Genomic DNA, 15,367 nt, shown 5'->3' with positions numbered 1-15,367 from the left:
GGGGGGAGGGTCGCTCCTCAAATCATCTAGATTGAAACTCAAATGGAAATAAGACATCTAAATTCAGCCCCCACCCCGGCAATGTTAACCATTATACTCTAATCTGATGGGTCTGCTGTTAAATTCATGCATGCGTGTTCTGGAATGCAGAAGAGATGAGTGACAAGATACTAGTCCTTAAACTGTGTCCTTTGCTGGCTGGCCTTTGTGTTATTATATGAACTGACAACAGCATGGGACATATGGCTGGCAGAGTGCTTTGTAGGAGATAAGACTGTGGTACTTTCCACTGTTGCTATGGATGCTAATGACCAAACACACCTGCCCTGGGCAGTCTGCAAGGATGTTCATCACCTGGAGACTGGTCTGACTAATTTCTCTAAGCAAAACTCCCTCTGAATCCCCCTTATTTTGTGTTGAAGACTGCCAAGTTAACATTATACACTGAGCACCATTTGCTTTGCTGCTCTTTTTTAAAATTAGAGAGCCATCAACGCTTTATACATCCGACTGCAATCTGGAAGCTCAGCTGTGCTTCTGGTATAGTGCCAAACAGGGTGCTAGGCGGAAACCTACAGTTTTTGGACCTTTAAGATCTGCAGGGGAGGTGGAGAGAAGAGAATCCAATTCTCCTGTCGCTGCCATAAGAAAAGCAGTTCCTGGTGAAACTCTGCTTTTTGTGTAGTTCTTAAAAGGCACAGGAGCAATCTTGAACTCCAATCCGGGCAACCATATGCTGCTAGAGGAATACTTTAATGCCTTTCAAATGCTGTTATGGTATAATGAATTCTTCCCTTTAGTAGTTGTTCAAAAGCAATTAGAATGATTCCAATGGGTATATCAAGCAGGATTTAAACACAATATTCTTGAATTTTGAGCATTTAGGTTTTCATCTGCAGAATATTTTAGAAGTCTACTTATTTGTTAATTTTTATTCCACCCCTTCCCATTTTATCCTCAACCACCCTGTGAGGTAGGCTAGACTGAGAGTTAGTTACTGGCTAAGGTCAACCTGTAAGCTTCATGGCAGAATAAGGATTTGGACGTGCATCTCCCCAGTCCTAATTGAACACTCTAAGCACTACACCACACAGGCTCTCTTGCTTCAAAAAGATGCTCTCCTAAGTAGAGTCTACCTACTCCAAAATATGCTACTGACACAGGAAAACCTTAAGAACGTTCCCCTGCTGAAGACTTAAATGCTTGGAATTCATTGCTTTACTTCATACTGCTTGCTGCACCCATCGGATTCATTCTCTTTGTATTTGGATTTGTGGTGCCATCCTCTTCACTATAATTTGGTAATTCAATCAAGATGAACACTATTTCTCTCTCTGACTCTTTCTTCATGAAAAGGGAAATTCGCAAGAGCAGTATGTAAGATTGATGTTGCTTACAATGTCCTACTACAGTATTTGTTATGAACAGCCCAATCCTCTCCATGTCTACTCAGAAGCAAGACCAATGGGACTTACTCCTAGGTATGTGTGCATAGGATTGCAGCCTAAGAGGCTCAGGTTGAATATAACATTTTCATATACAGAAAAAATTGACATTTTTTCCCCACTCAATTAATGCATAGAACATATGTTGCTTAAAACAACAAGGGTTATCATTGCTGCCACATCCTACTGCAAGTTCACATTTAATTCATTGTATAGCTGCCCCCTCTGATCTTTCTCCCCATTTATCATTTAATCTTCATGACTTTATCCCTTCTCAGTTTTGGAGTGTTTTCCCAGACAAATGCTTTCTCTGCAGTTTCCTGAAAACAAATTCAGTGTATCCCTATTTGCCCCCCCCCCCCCATTTTCCCTGTGTGCTATTTCTCTGTACTGAATTGATAAATTCCGCTCTGTTTAATTTAGTATATAGCCTGGACATATCATCTGTATTATATTTAAGAGCTTCCAGATAAAAGGTAGGCTTTAAATATGCCTTGGGTATTATTTTTTTTACCCCATTCTTCAAACCAAACAAAAAACTGCAGCTTATTTAATCATTACCATACAATTATGATTTTTATAGCTGGCCATTTTCCTATTCACATGACACAGTTCCTATCCAAGAGCTTTTAAACAAATGTCAGGAGTAAGATCCCCAGGACAACACATAACGTTTTAATAAAATGCGACTGCATGACATATAGTGCTATGGTTTGCTCAGTGACAAGTTGCTTACATATCTAGAAACAAAACACAAGTAGTAAGGGTGGCAATTGCAGTGGATCATGTGACAAGGTTGCCAGGTTTCTTTCCTGGCAGAGCGCCTGTGCCTTCAATATCTGCCTGTCATGCTCTTATTAAAAATATTAATCTTTTCCTGGCAGTGATGAGGAAACCATTTCTCACTGCTGTGCAATTCACCTGCTGAATGTTTGCTCGCCACATAATTGTTAAAGGCTCAGCTTTGCTGGGGGGTAGGGGAAGCCAAAAGCTCTACCTGTTGGCTCTTCCAGCACAACCCCAGGCTTCAAGAAAGTCCCAATGAATGGGGCTCATTCTTTGGTAAGAGTGCATAGGGTTGAAGCCTTTGTGCTTAGGGAGCTGCTAGAGGCACAGTAGCAAGGCCAAAATAAAAGGTGGCAACTCTACTCTCTTCTGAGCATTAGGGCTCATCTTGCATTTGAAGAATAGCTGTGCAATCATGTGGAATTGTCTTGCACACTAGCTTTCTTAAACATATGTCATCTCAAAAGGCTCTATATTCTAAAACAAAGACACCCGAAAGCTGTTTGATTATTTTAAACGGAACAGTCCAGATGTCAGCAGAATGAACAACTCCCCAGGCAATCTGGAAAACCTGAATAACATGCAACAGGCACACCTCATTCCAACAAAACATTTCATTTGCTGATGGAGACTAAAAGCTGTCTTCAAAGCATGCATGCTACATTTTGCCTTCCTGACTCAAGACCACAGAAATTGCCCCTTCTTATGACTTCAGCCACCATTATCGGGGTCATGAACTAAAGTGAAAAATGTAGCACCTGCGCACAAAAATTGTATGGAAGGTTAAAAACAAGGGAAGTTTGCCCTCCTGGATAACTCTCATAAGCAAGAAAACATGTTTGCCTTTTGCTTGTGTGAATGTAGCATTACCAGTAGGACTACTGCTGGTGGATTACCATTGCCCATGGAATCTCCTTCATAAGAGTTAGCACCAGAAATGGTCTAACAGCAAGGGTTGTTCTGTTTCAGGCATAGAAAAGTGACTTGCCTGGTCACCTTTGGCAACTTAAGAATCAGCCCCAGGCGATTAAGCAAGAAAGCTTCTGCAAACGTGGAAAGCATTGGTTCTTTGCTATCGTTGTTCTTACAGGCCATTCACGTACTAAAACTGACTAATAAAATATGCAGGGGTGGGTATGATAGGCTAATAACTTTTGTGGCCTTATTGGGAAGGCAGCTCCAATTGGATGTGCAAATGGTGCTATTCCTGGGCTGCTCTGATAGCATGTATGATGTTCTTCAACTACTGCTAGGGGTAGTTCCAGTCATAAAAATGCTCTTGCATGCACCTCAATTCTAGATTGTATACAATCTATAGCTGTGATGTGTAATATATGGTAAGAACATAAGAGGAGCCATGCTGGATCAGACCAAAAGCCTACCAGCATTCTGTTCAGAGTGGCCAACCAGCTGCTTGTAGGACATGAGTGCTGTTAACACCCTGCCACTCGTTTTCCGCAGCACCTGGTACATAAAGGCATAATGCCTCTGAATCTGGAGATAATATCCACCTATCCTAACTAGCAGCCACTAGTAGCCTTATCCTCCATGAATTCATCTAATCTCCTTGTAAAGCCACGTGTGCAATGACACACATATGCATCATCTAAAAACAAGAAGAGTATGCTTTGCTTCAGATCTATTTTTTACTCAGATACACACATTTGTGCAGATTTAATTAACTGAAACATATACAGGTAATTGACTAAAGTTTCTTTAATGAATTGACAGCCCAAATATAATCTCACCTACCTGTATTCAGGATAATCAGTTTAACTGAAGTCAAGTTTCCTGTCTTCTAAAAAATATTAAACCAGGGGCCCTCCAGATGTTTTGACCTACAGCTCACATCATCCCTCACCTTTGGCTATGCTGGCTCCAGCTGATGGGAGCTGTAGGCCAAAACATCTAGAGGACCAGAAGTTGCCCATCCCTGCATTAAAGATACCAGAGTCCTATCTTCTACAGCATCTCATTACTCTACCAGAACGATTACCATTAAAATGGCCATGCACTGAGGACTGATATAGATGTAACATGAACCACACTTATTTGGAAGTAAGCCCCATTGAATGCAATGGGGCTTCCAAGCATGATTTGAAATTCTAAGTCATGGAGTCATTGCCACCAAGGGTGGGGTTATTTTTGCTTTTGTTCTTACCGACTGTATCTCCATTGTGTGAAAAGGTTCAGAGGCTGATTTTTACACATCAAGCTGCCTAGGAGCAGGCTAAACTAGTTTTGATGGTCAGTTGGCAACCCTTACATTGCATCTGAACAGATGTAGCATTTGGGTAGCCAACTGACCATAAAAACTAGTGTGGCCTGTTCCTAAGCAGCTTGATGTGCAAATCAGCATCTGAACCTTTTCACACAATAGAGATACTCTCTTGCTTTTTAGAGGGGTAGCTATGTTAGTCTGTTATCAAAACCAACAGAGTCTTGTGGCACTTTAAAGACCAACACATTTATTCTGGCATATGCTTTCATGGACACTGTCCGCTTCATCAAATGCATGAAGTGTTAACCTCAAATGCTTTTAAATACCTCCATATCAACCTACTGCTAAAGGCACAGCTGCAGCAGCCAGCTGAAAAGCTGGCAACCCTGCAAAGCATTGCACCAGATTATATAACTTGCAGCCTGATTCTAAGCATGTTTACTCAGAAATCCTAATTCTATCCTAAGTATAATTTAAGTGTTAACATACTTATTGAGATATTGCCCCAAGTGGGGATATTTTTAAGCTATCAAGTTCACACAATAAAAGTGTGCTTATCTAGCATTGCCAGCTTTTATTTTTATGGGCTTCCTGTGCCTTTCACAACAGAAAGACAAGCATGGATCTAGCAAGCAAATCTTTTCTTAACATATAAATAGGAAAAGCTTTGTTGAGTTTCTGCTTGTATGTAACTGATCAAGGCAAAGAAGCCCTATCAGAAAAGTGTTGGCAAGATTAGGTCAAGTGAATGCATTTTAGTTGGAAGTCCACTATTTAATAGGCCATATCTGCATATGCCATGTCCACCTTGCATCTGCTTGTTATTGTCTACATTCAAGGAGAATGTTACAGTATCAATCTGTTCTAGTGAGCTGTACTACTTGGAGCAACCTTCTCTCCTGCTTTCCCCATTTTAGCCCAGATCTGCCTGTTATCACCAGAAGAACAATTTATGTTGACATGCACCTTTGCAGAGGAGGGGGATTTACAACTGCCTAATGTTGGAAAAACTACTCCTGCTTATTTGCATGGTGATGTTCATATCACATATGTGGAAATGCTGTAGGTGACACAACAACTGAGAAATATATTGGACCTATTCTGCAATATTTTACTCTAGAATTGCCAAGTCCCAGTTGTAAAGACTTGGATCACTCCCTTGAAGCTCATAAACTGGGTTTGGAAGCCAGTGTGGTGTAGTGGCTAGAGTGTTGGACTGGGAGCCCAGCGATCTGGGTTCTAGTCCCCACTCAGCCATGGAAGCTCACTGGGTGACTTTGGGCCAGTCACAGACTCTCAGCCCAACCTACCTCACAGGGTTGTTATGAGGATAAAATGGAGAGGAGGAGGATCATGTAAGCCGTCTTGGGTTCCTTGCAACAGGAAAAAAGGCGGGATATAAATGCAATAAAATAAAAATAAAATAAATAAAATAGATGGTTGAAAGTCTAAACTTGGTTCTTATCTTCTGATTTCTGAGCCATTAGCAGACATTCCCACTGTATTTTTAGTCTTGTCATTATGATAATGAGGACTAGCACACTGCTTTTTTAAAAAAACTCAAAAGTCTCCAAATCCTAAGCAGCTGCCCCAGAAATCTGTTTGGGCTCAGCACTACAGGATAATATATAAAATAAATAGCCCACATGCTTTGGAGAATGCATGCACAGTGCAAATTCTATGTAGGCCACTACTGCAATATACAGTTCCAAAAACTGTAACAGGATTAGTGTTTTGTACCTCATTTATTAATTATTACAGACTTAGAGAGGGGCCGTAACTTTTACCATACGTGTTAATATATTAAAAACATATCTAATGTTTCATAATAATATGACAGGGCTCAGAACATTTACAGCTATGCTCCTATGAACACTTGCCTGGAAGCAAGTGACATTGAACTTCGTCTGAGTTACTTCTGAGTAAACATGCTTAAGCTTGTACCAAATGCAGGTTTGTGACCAACAGCATGGGAGCAAAAGCAGGTAAGAGGTGCAGAGACTGGTATGTTACCAAAAGGGAGAAAAGATATAGGAAGAAAAATCAAACAAGGAAAAAAAGAGGTCTTATTCAAGCAGCTCCTTCTCCTAACTTGCTCCTCTAAGCCAGAGCTCCAATTCCTGAGACTTCAGTCCTCTGTACATGTGGTTGGGAGTAATCCCATTGAACACAGTGCCACTTACTCCTGGGCAAACATGCCCAGGAATGGCCTGTGTTTTCACTGTTCTGCAACTGATGTGTTTGACAAGCAAAGTAATACCGTGGCATGAAATAAAAGGGTATCAAAGTCACTTCCAAGGTCAAGGTACAGCACACAGCTGATGGCTCTGGGAAAACAGGAGCACATCCAAGAAAAACTGGATGCTGGGTATCTTTCTACAGCAGGGAAGTCACCTGATTTCATGAAGAGAGCCAATAAGATAGTATTATGAAGCAGAAAGCAGCACACCACAGAAACCCTCTCTCTTCTCCTGTATTTGGGAAGCCCTGCAGTAACAGTATGAAGTCACAGCTTTAATGGGGAGAACATTCTGTCCCAGGTGATCAAGGACAGAAGTGTCCATCTAACATCATGTCAGTCATAATGGGCTAGTGCTTTATTGTTGCCTGTGCTCTCTGCGGCTTTGCCTCATTTAGACTGCAGGTGTTCATGCAACAAAAGGTTCTTCCACCACTTCATGTTGAATTTTAGTGGCAGATATGAGCCAGGAGATTATTGCTAGAGTGTCTTCCACCCTCTGGTAACAACGGTAGTACACTGTATATAAAATAAGACAGACACACCAACCAACTAGATGAATATCATCTTCCATTTTCCAAAGGTGCTGCTAGCATTTCTGCAAGACTCATTCTCTTCCCCACCCCCCTCCTCCAACACTTTCCAAAATCATATGCAATCAGGCAGCACAGGAAGGGCATTGTCCACTGGAAAATGCGAGTGCAGCCTTCCCCAACCAGATGTGCTGGATCACAATGCTCATCATCCCCCAACACCATGGCCAGGGTGATGGGAGCTGTAGTCCAAAACATCTGGAGCCCAACACATCTGGAGGACACCAGATTGGGGGAAGGATGAGGAATATGTGATGCTTGCACAAGAGCAAAACTCTTTAGGGAGGGGTCATAGCTCAGTGGTGCTGCACAAGCTTTGCATGCAAAAAGACCCAGGTCCAGTCTCTCTGGTATGCCCAGAGAGAGTTGAGAAAAACTCCTACTTGAAATCCTGGAGCAGCCTTCCAAATGTTTTACATGCCATTTTGGGGTGGAAAGGTGGGGTTTAAATCAAATAAATAAATCAAATAAATGTTGAACTACAATTCCCATAATCTCTAACCATTGACCATGCTGGCTGAGGCTGATGGGAGTTGAAGTCTAAAACATCTGGAGGCCACCAGGTTGGGGAAGGCTGCCTTGGCTGCCATTCAGCATAGATAATATTGGGCTAGATGGAGAAATAGCAGTGTTCCAATGCTCCTCACTCGTCTAGGTTAATCTGGATTTCTTGAATGGGTGCCAACAGGCAGGCCAAGTTTACCATACACCTCTCGCCCCCAGTCCTCTATCCAAAGAGAAGCTTCCCTAGCCCTCCTGGATCTAATCTGTCTGTCTTTCTTGGCCTGTTGGGGGAGGGGAAGGAAAAGGGATCTCATTTTCATGATCTGTTCCTTCCCCTTCTCTGCCACTCCCACAGGGGGCAAATCTCTCTCTAGCTTTGTGTTTGCAGCTTGTTCTCTTAATCCCAATGACCTTCTTGCATATGCTACAGGCACAGAGGCAGCCAAGGCAAAAGGGTCACAAGATAAAGCGACCTCCCACACTACAGCCATTCCAAGGCAAACACACCCAGCCTCCCAACTTGCTGGCTGATCCCGTTAACTCCATCACTTCCTCCATCACACATACACAGTCTTCACGTAAAAATCTCTACACATTACAGTGGGGGTGGAGAAATGTTTAAACTGAATGTGGGGGGAGGAAAGCACACATTTTCATCCCGCGCTTCCTTACCCTTGATCTTCCCTGCAAAAATGCGGAATTAAGCAGCCGGTAAACTAAAGGAAATTAAGGGTGGGGTTAGGAAAAAGCAGATAATTCATAATCACTTTTGTGATTCCCTCTTCCAACTTTCCCTCCCAGTATTATACGTCCTCATGCATGTGAAAGGCTCTCTGTTTTCTTAACGTTTTGATTAAAATTAGTGACAGCAGAGTCAGGCTTAAGGGTGGGGAGAACCAGTTAAAGCATTTCCTTTAAAAAAAAAAATATATATATATATATATATATATATCTAGCTAGCTAGCTAGCTAGCTAGCAGTGGTTTGGAAGAAAATGAGAGACCCCAATATCTCTCTCTCTCTCTCTCTCTCTCGAAAAAACTGTTTCCCACTTAAAAAATAATAATTAAAAAATCACCCTGGCGATGGAAAGGAGGGAGGGAGCGAAGCATGAGACTGTTTGCCATCCTGCCAGCTGGGCTTGCTCTGCTCCATGCCTTCTCCCGCTGCCCCACCCGCTCGCCGCCCCCAACACACACTCAGCACCACTAGTTTACAAACGTCGCGCCTTCACTGCAGCGGCGACGACTTGCGAACGAGAAAACGGAGAAGAAGCAACCCGAGCCGACGGTTCCAAGAGGCGACACCGCAGCCTCGCTCCCATCTTAGAGGTCACTTTGGGGGAGGCACCGGCGCTATGCTCCTCAGCCACGCGGCCCCGCTTGGACGGCGCCTCCAGCCCCCAAATTTCTTTCTCCCCACACTAGAAGGATTAAGGGACGGGGTCAGAGAAGAGGGGCGGAATGCTCCTCCACGTCCGGAGGCGCGCGTCAAAAGCCGGCCAGCGGCCCAGCAACCGCAAGCCCAACGCCAGGCATCCCTAATCCCCTTTCTCCATGGTCTCCTCCGCACGCACGCAGGCTGGGAAGGATATTATTGTTCCTCCTCGGCCCCCTGAATGTCGGGCAGAGTTTGCCCTGGGGCGGGAGAGCTCCCCTCGAGCACAGCGGGCTATACAGGGCTCTGCCCACGGTCCCTTCCAGCCAAGCCTCGGCCGCCCAGGGCCGCCGCTTTTCCGCCAACGACCCCTCCCCCGCCTCATCGGAACGGTGTTCAAACCAGACGGCAGGTGGCTTTGCACGTGTTTTGTCCGGAATACAGATCTGAAAAGCCGGTCCCCGCAATCCCCCCGCCGCCCAAGACGCGTCCTCCTTACCCAGGAAACCATCCGGAGGATCGTGTGAGGTTGCCGGAGGAAGATCTGAGGGTCGAAGGCGCCTCCGGCTTTGGTCGCGCCGTACGCGCGCGCGTCCATCCTCAGAGCTGCCCCGTAGCAAGACCCGCCGAGCTGCCGCCGCCGCCGCCGCCGCCGCCGCCCCCGGCAATTCCCCTCGGCAGCTAAAGTTTATTGCACCGGCCCGGGGAGGGGGCTGCTTGGAGAGGGCAGGAGAACCAGCCCAGCAAGGAGCGCACCGAGGCAGCGCTGCGAGGGTGGCGCGGCGGGCAAGGCAACGACGAGGGGGCTGCTCGGGCCAGCTAGCTAGCTGCGCACGGCCATCTCGGGCGTCGCTTCTCTCGCTCACCGCCTCCGAGGCTCGCCTGGCTGGAGGAAGGCGGGGAGAAACGCGCTCGCAGCCAGGGCGGCAGCGGAAGGCTCCGGCTCGCCTCAAGCCAGCCAGCCAGCCAGCCAGCCGCGCTCCCGCGTAGCAGCAGCCCAAGGAAGGGCGGGCGACGGGCGCGCGCGCCGCAGACGAGAGCGCGCGCCGGCGCGCCCCCTCAGCCCCTAGCAACTTGGAGGAGGGCAGGGCGGGGCGCTGCGGAGCTTTGCTGGCCGCTTCCTGGGGACTAGCGGTGGGGGCGCCGCCGCCTCCTAGCAGGCCCTTTGAGACCCGGGACCTCTTTTCTACCCAGGCGATGCATTGCGGGACCCAGTCAAGTTGCGATCCTAATCCTATATACCAGGGGCGCTGCTAGGTTCTTAAAAGACCCGGAGCACAGGCCCATGACACAATTTTGCATACACACACGCGCACACACATATCCAAATCTAAGCGCACCTCTAATACAGATAGAAAGATACGTTGGGAGGGGGGGTTCATGTGGTGTGCTTGCACGTGTGTCTAGATTACACACATGCATAGATTACGCACATGTATAAGAGGCCATACTTATCTCCCTATTTTCCTTGTCGACCATTGTGCTGAAAATTATAGGCAGCCTAGATTGTCCCTAAGTATGAAACCAGCAAAGTTTCAGAAGGATAGGTGCAGCAGTTCATGTGGAAAGGGAGTTCTCCAATTTAGAGGGGGGAGTGATTTGCTTTCCCTTCCATTCACCCCTTCCCCAATAGTTTTTGGGTAAATTTGTATGAAAATGCACAGGTCATTAGAGGTGTCTCCCAGGCAAGAAACCTGCAAAGTTTCTGAAGGATATACATGCACGCAAATTTAGAATGACTAGAATTTATTTACATTTCACCAATGTTAGCAGCAGGGGAACATGGGTGGGAAGGTGCCATTGCACTCATGTCCTGCTCGTGGGTTTCCTGTGGGCATCTGGTTGGCTACTGTGTGAACAGAATGCTGGACTAGATGGACCTTGGTCTGATGCAGCACAGATCTTCTTACATTTTTAAACATAAGAGTGCCTCTGAGCATATGCAGAATGCTTTTCTTTCACCACTGAGCACTTACATTCTCCCCCTACTAATTCTATTCCCGTCCATGCAACCATCCCTCCTCATCCTACCATCCTCCAGCAACCCTTCATAAAAACAGATGTTTTGTGCAACTGCTCTCTACCTCTCCTTGTTTTGCACAAGCTCTCGTATCTTCCTCCCCATAACTCCATTTGTGTCAAGACTTCACCAGGATTCAGCCAATGAGTCTGTTTTCAAAACTAGGGCTAAGTTATGGAGAAACTCTGAGCATGTACTAAGTGCCTTTCCTTCACCACTGAAGCTAGAGTTCTTGCAAAGACACACACACACACACACACACACACACACGACAAAACATGCATAGGACTGAGCTGAAAGGGCAGTCAATTCATTAGACGGAACTGGATAGGTACTGTATTAAGCTTGCAGTACCATGCTCACAACTCAGGACTTATTTCTGAGTAAACATGCAGAACATCAAGGTGCAAACCTCCCTCCAAAAGTAACTTGTGCTGGAATCCTATGCACACTTTCCTGAGGGTATGCCTCATTAAACATAATGGGACTTCTGAGTAGGCATACATAGGATTGCATAAATTAGCAATACTTATCTCCCCTCCACTTAAAAAACAAACCAAAACCTCTGACTGCTGTCTTACAGATTTCTCAAGACAGCTGACAAGATTCAAAGAAGAAAATGTAATAAAAGCAAATTAAAAGATGCCTGAAGACTCGTGTGTGTGTGTGTGTGTGTGTGTATACAGAGAGAGAGTCTCTATTCCACACAGTTGTGAACCAGATACCTCTGCAAAGCCCCAAAGGAGGACATAAAGACAATAGCCCTCTCCCCTCGAGGTAGCATATAGCCATCATGACTAGTGTGGTAAGAGGGGCAAAGGCCTCTCGGTTCGTTGGCTAGCAGATGGTCCAATAATTCAACTAGACACGGGTAAGCTTCTGGATCAGACACATGTTTATTACAAGGCTCACAGGCACTCTGTCAGCAAAGGGGCAGAGAGTTCCGAGTGTCCAGTGGGGCAGGCTTTTATACAGTGAAATATGTCACATATAGGGAAGAATTCTAGTCGTGCTCTACTAGACACATTCCTTGGAGGCATACACACACACACAGTTATCTGGAACAGAGCTGAACGTTCCCTCCCTGGACAGGGTGGACGTTTGCCCGGTGCTGGTACTGAGTTGCCGCACGGAGTACAGTGCTTATCAGCAATTCCCCAGGGAGGAATCCATACTCCCTAACCATTCCCAGGGCAAACTGCTGACAGGCTATCATCTGTTTCTTATAGACTGAGGGGCCAAGACAGGGTGAACTGGGGAACAAAGACTTAACACCAACGCAAGCATCTGTTAGCCATCTTATGCAGATGCTAACAGCATTCTTAGAATCATAGAATAGTAGGGTTGGAAGGGGCCTACAAGGCCATCGAGTCCAACCCCCTGCTCAATGCAGGAATCCAAGTCAGAGCATCCCCGACAGATGGCTGTCCAGCCTTGTCTTGAATGCCTTCAGTGTGGGAGAGCCCACCACCGCCCTAGGGAATTGGTTCTTATATCTGCGTTGCCAGTCTGGGGTACACAAAACACATGAGGGGTGAGGTTAAAGGATTCTTTCCACACTAGTAGCCATCGATAGCCTTATCTTCCAGGGCCAGCCATATCATTGCGCAGGGTGAGGCAGTTTCCTTCAGATGGCATATTCTAGAGGGCAGCAAAATGCTGACTTTTGTTTTTTTACTACCATGGGAGACACTATTGTATTCCAGGCACCATCATTTCATGGACCACCTCTGTTATGTTCTGCTAATAGGTTCACAAAACATAATCCCATATTACAAAAGTCAACCCAGTTCAGCACGCTATGGTATGCTGAAGTTGTGAATACCATTCCTTGTTCAGTTTTTAATTTGGGTTACTACATTTCTTTTGGGACAGCAGGAGTCATCTACCAAGAGTCTCTCCACCTAACAACCTGATCCCATACATGTTTACCCCAAAGCAAGTCCCACAGAATTCAGTGGGACTTACTTCCAAGTAAATGCACAGGATTGCAACATTCAAGATTACCGGTGCTACATCTGTGGTGCCTGTAGAGCTTCATCTAGAGGAAGGATGGTCAGAGCAATTCTGCACAAGAAAATAGGCACTCACCTTCCACAAAAGTTAAAAACAGGAGCAGCAGCAGCAGCAGCAACACCACTTGGTAAAAGTTCTACAAATTTGCCAGGTATGGTGTGTGTGCTTTGTTCAGTACCAGTGATGTCACAGACTCTGCCCAGTAGGTGCCCATACTGTAGCCATAGCACAATGCCTATGTGTAACAGGATGGGTTAGCTTTGGGTCAGCAGTACTGGTTAGACATCAGAGGAAGTTGTTTCATGATTCAGCATATACTTGCTGGAAACATCTTACACTGAGGGGAAGTGAAAATAAACAGATTAGGCTTGAACGCAAAGACAAACTGCAGAAGAGAAGAAAAAAAAGAAGAGCAGGCCAACAAATAACAGGCTAGCCCAGAAGGACAATAGATGAAGTCCATACCTGAGTTCAACTGCTATATTGTCATCCATCTGGGCAACGGAATCAAGCGCCACCATTATGTTTCCCCTGCTCCTCCCTCCCAATCCCTTTCCTTGTGTCTCTGTCTTTTTAGATAGTGAGTGTGAGGGGAGGGACTGTCTGATTGTTGATTCTTGCAAGCTGCTCTGGGAGTCTCTTGACTGAAGAGCAGGATAGAAAGGCTTTGAATAAATAAATAATTAAAAACACTGAAAAACCAGTTAGCCAATTATGGTCACGCAACATTAAAAACAGATGTGTTTTATCTTCTACAACTAGAAGAGAAGAGCACATCCACATCCTCCAGCTTAACACCAGGAAAGCAACTGAAATAAAAGACAAAAACCTTACAAGTGTGGAAACTCTTTAGGGTACAACCATGGGGCATGCTGGGAATTATAGGACTTTTTTCTGTCTAAACTTGCGTAGGATTGCACTCTTAGTATTGTAGAGCCACCACTGAAGATACTTCACTACATGCCCTTGTTTTATGAAACTGGTCACCCAGTCATACGCTCCAGATGCAATTTCTGGCTAATCTTATTACTCATATTACTAAGAAAGGAAGTGATCTTTAGGGCACAATCCTATGTGTGTTTAGATGAAAAAAAGTCCTACAATTCCCAGCATTCCCCAGCTAGCATGGCTGGCTGGGGAATGCTGGGAGTTGTAGGACTTTTTTTCTGTCTAAACCTGCATAGGACTGTGGCCTTAAAGTACCTACAAGTGACAAGGTATGATGCATGAGCATCTGCATCCCTTCCAAAGCACCCTGAAAAAGTATTAACGAATTTGAAGCTGCCTACTTGCACTGCTGGAAACAGCAATGAAAATGCAAGGCCAGTGAATAAATTTTGTTGTTGTTGTTCAGTCGTTCAGTTGTGTCCGACTCTTCGTGACCCCATGGACCATAGCACGCCAGGCCTTCCTGTCCTGTGCTCTCTCCCGGAGCGTGCTCAAGTCCATATTCATTGCATCGGTGATGCTATCTAGCCATCTCATCCTCTGCCTTCCCCTTCTCCTTTTGCCTTCAGTCTTTCCCAGCATCAGGGTCTTTTCCAGTGACTTTTCTCTTCGCATTAGGTGGCCAAAATATTTGAGCTTCAGCTTCAGTATCTGTCCTTCCAATGAGCAGTCAGGGTTGATTTCCTTTAGGATGGACTGATTGGACCTCCTTGCAGTCCAGGGGACTCATAAGAGTCTTCTCCAGCACCACAGTTTGAACGCATCAATTCTTCGGCGCTCAGTCTTCCTTATAGTCCAGCTCTCACAGCCATACGTTACTACTGGGAAAACCATAGCTTTGATTAGACGGACCTTTGTCGGCATGGTGATATCTCTGCTTCTTACTATGCTGTCTAGGTTTGCCATAGCTTTCCTCCCAAGGAGCAAGCGTCTTTTAATTTAATGGCTACAGTCACTGTCTGCGGTGATCTTGGAGCCCAAGAAAATAAAATCTGTCACTGCTTCCATTTCTTCCCCTTCTATATGCCAGGAAGTGATGGGGCCAGATGCCATGATCTTAGTTTTTTTAATGTTGAGTTTCAAACCAGCTTTTGCACTCTCCACTTTCACCCTCAACAAGAGGCTCTTTAGAGCCTCTTCGCTTTCTGCCATTAGGGTGGTATCATCTGCATATCTGAGGTTGTTGATAATTCTCCCGGCAATCTTAATTCCGACCTGT

At 45.4% G+C, this 15,367-nt stretch overlaps 1 protein-coding gene across 3 annotated transcripts in view; it reads right to left on the bottom strand.

Moving 5' to 3' along the window:
- The window catches only part of SYNGR1 (synaptogyrin 1), a 40,029-nt gene extending 29,856 nt beyond the window's left edge, over window positions 1–10,173 (bottom strand). For all 3 annotated transcript variants that reach the window (XM_084809879.1, XM_084809881.1, XM_084809880.1), the window contains exon 1: window positions 9,664–10,173. In XM_084809879.1, coding sequence (XP_084666005.1) covers window positions 9,664–9,762 — 99 coding nt within the window. In that variant the 5' untranslated portion in view covers window positions 9,763–10,173. The remainder of the gene's footprint in view (window positions 1–9,663) is intronic.
- Between the last annotated feature and the right edge of the window lie 5,194 nt (window positions 10,174–15,367).

The sequence above is a fragment of the Heloderma suspectum genome, chromosome 7 (genome assembly GCF_057233095.1).
Source record: "Heloderma suspectum isolate Gila_16-S chromosome 7, 16-S_ref, whole genome shotgun sequence".
Classification (NCBI taxonomy): domain Eukaryota; kingdom Metazoa; phylum Chordata; class Lepidosauria; order Squamata; family Helodermatidae; genus Heloderma; species Heloderma suspectum.
The sequence above is the reverse complement of the archived record's forward strand: the minus strand, read 5'-3'. Positions and strand labels throughout refer to the sequence as shown.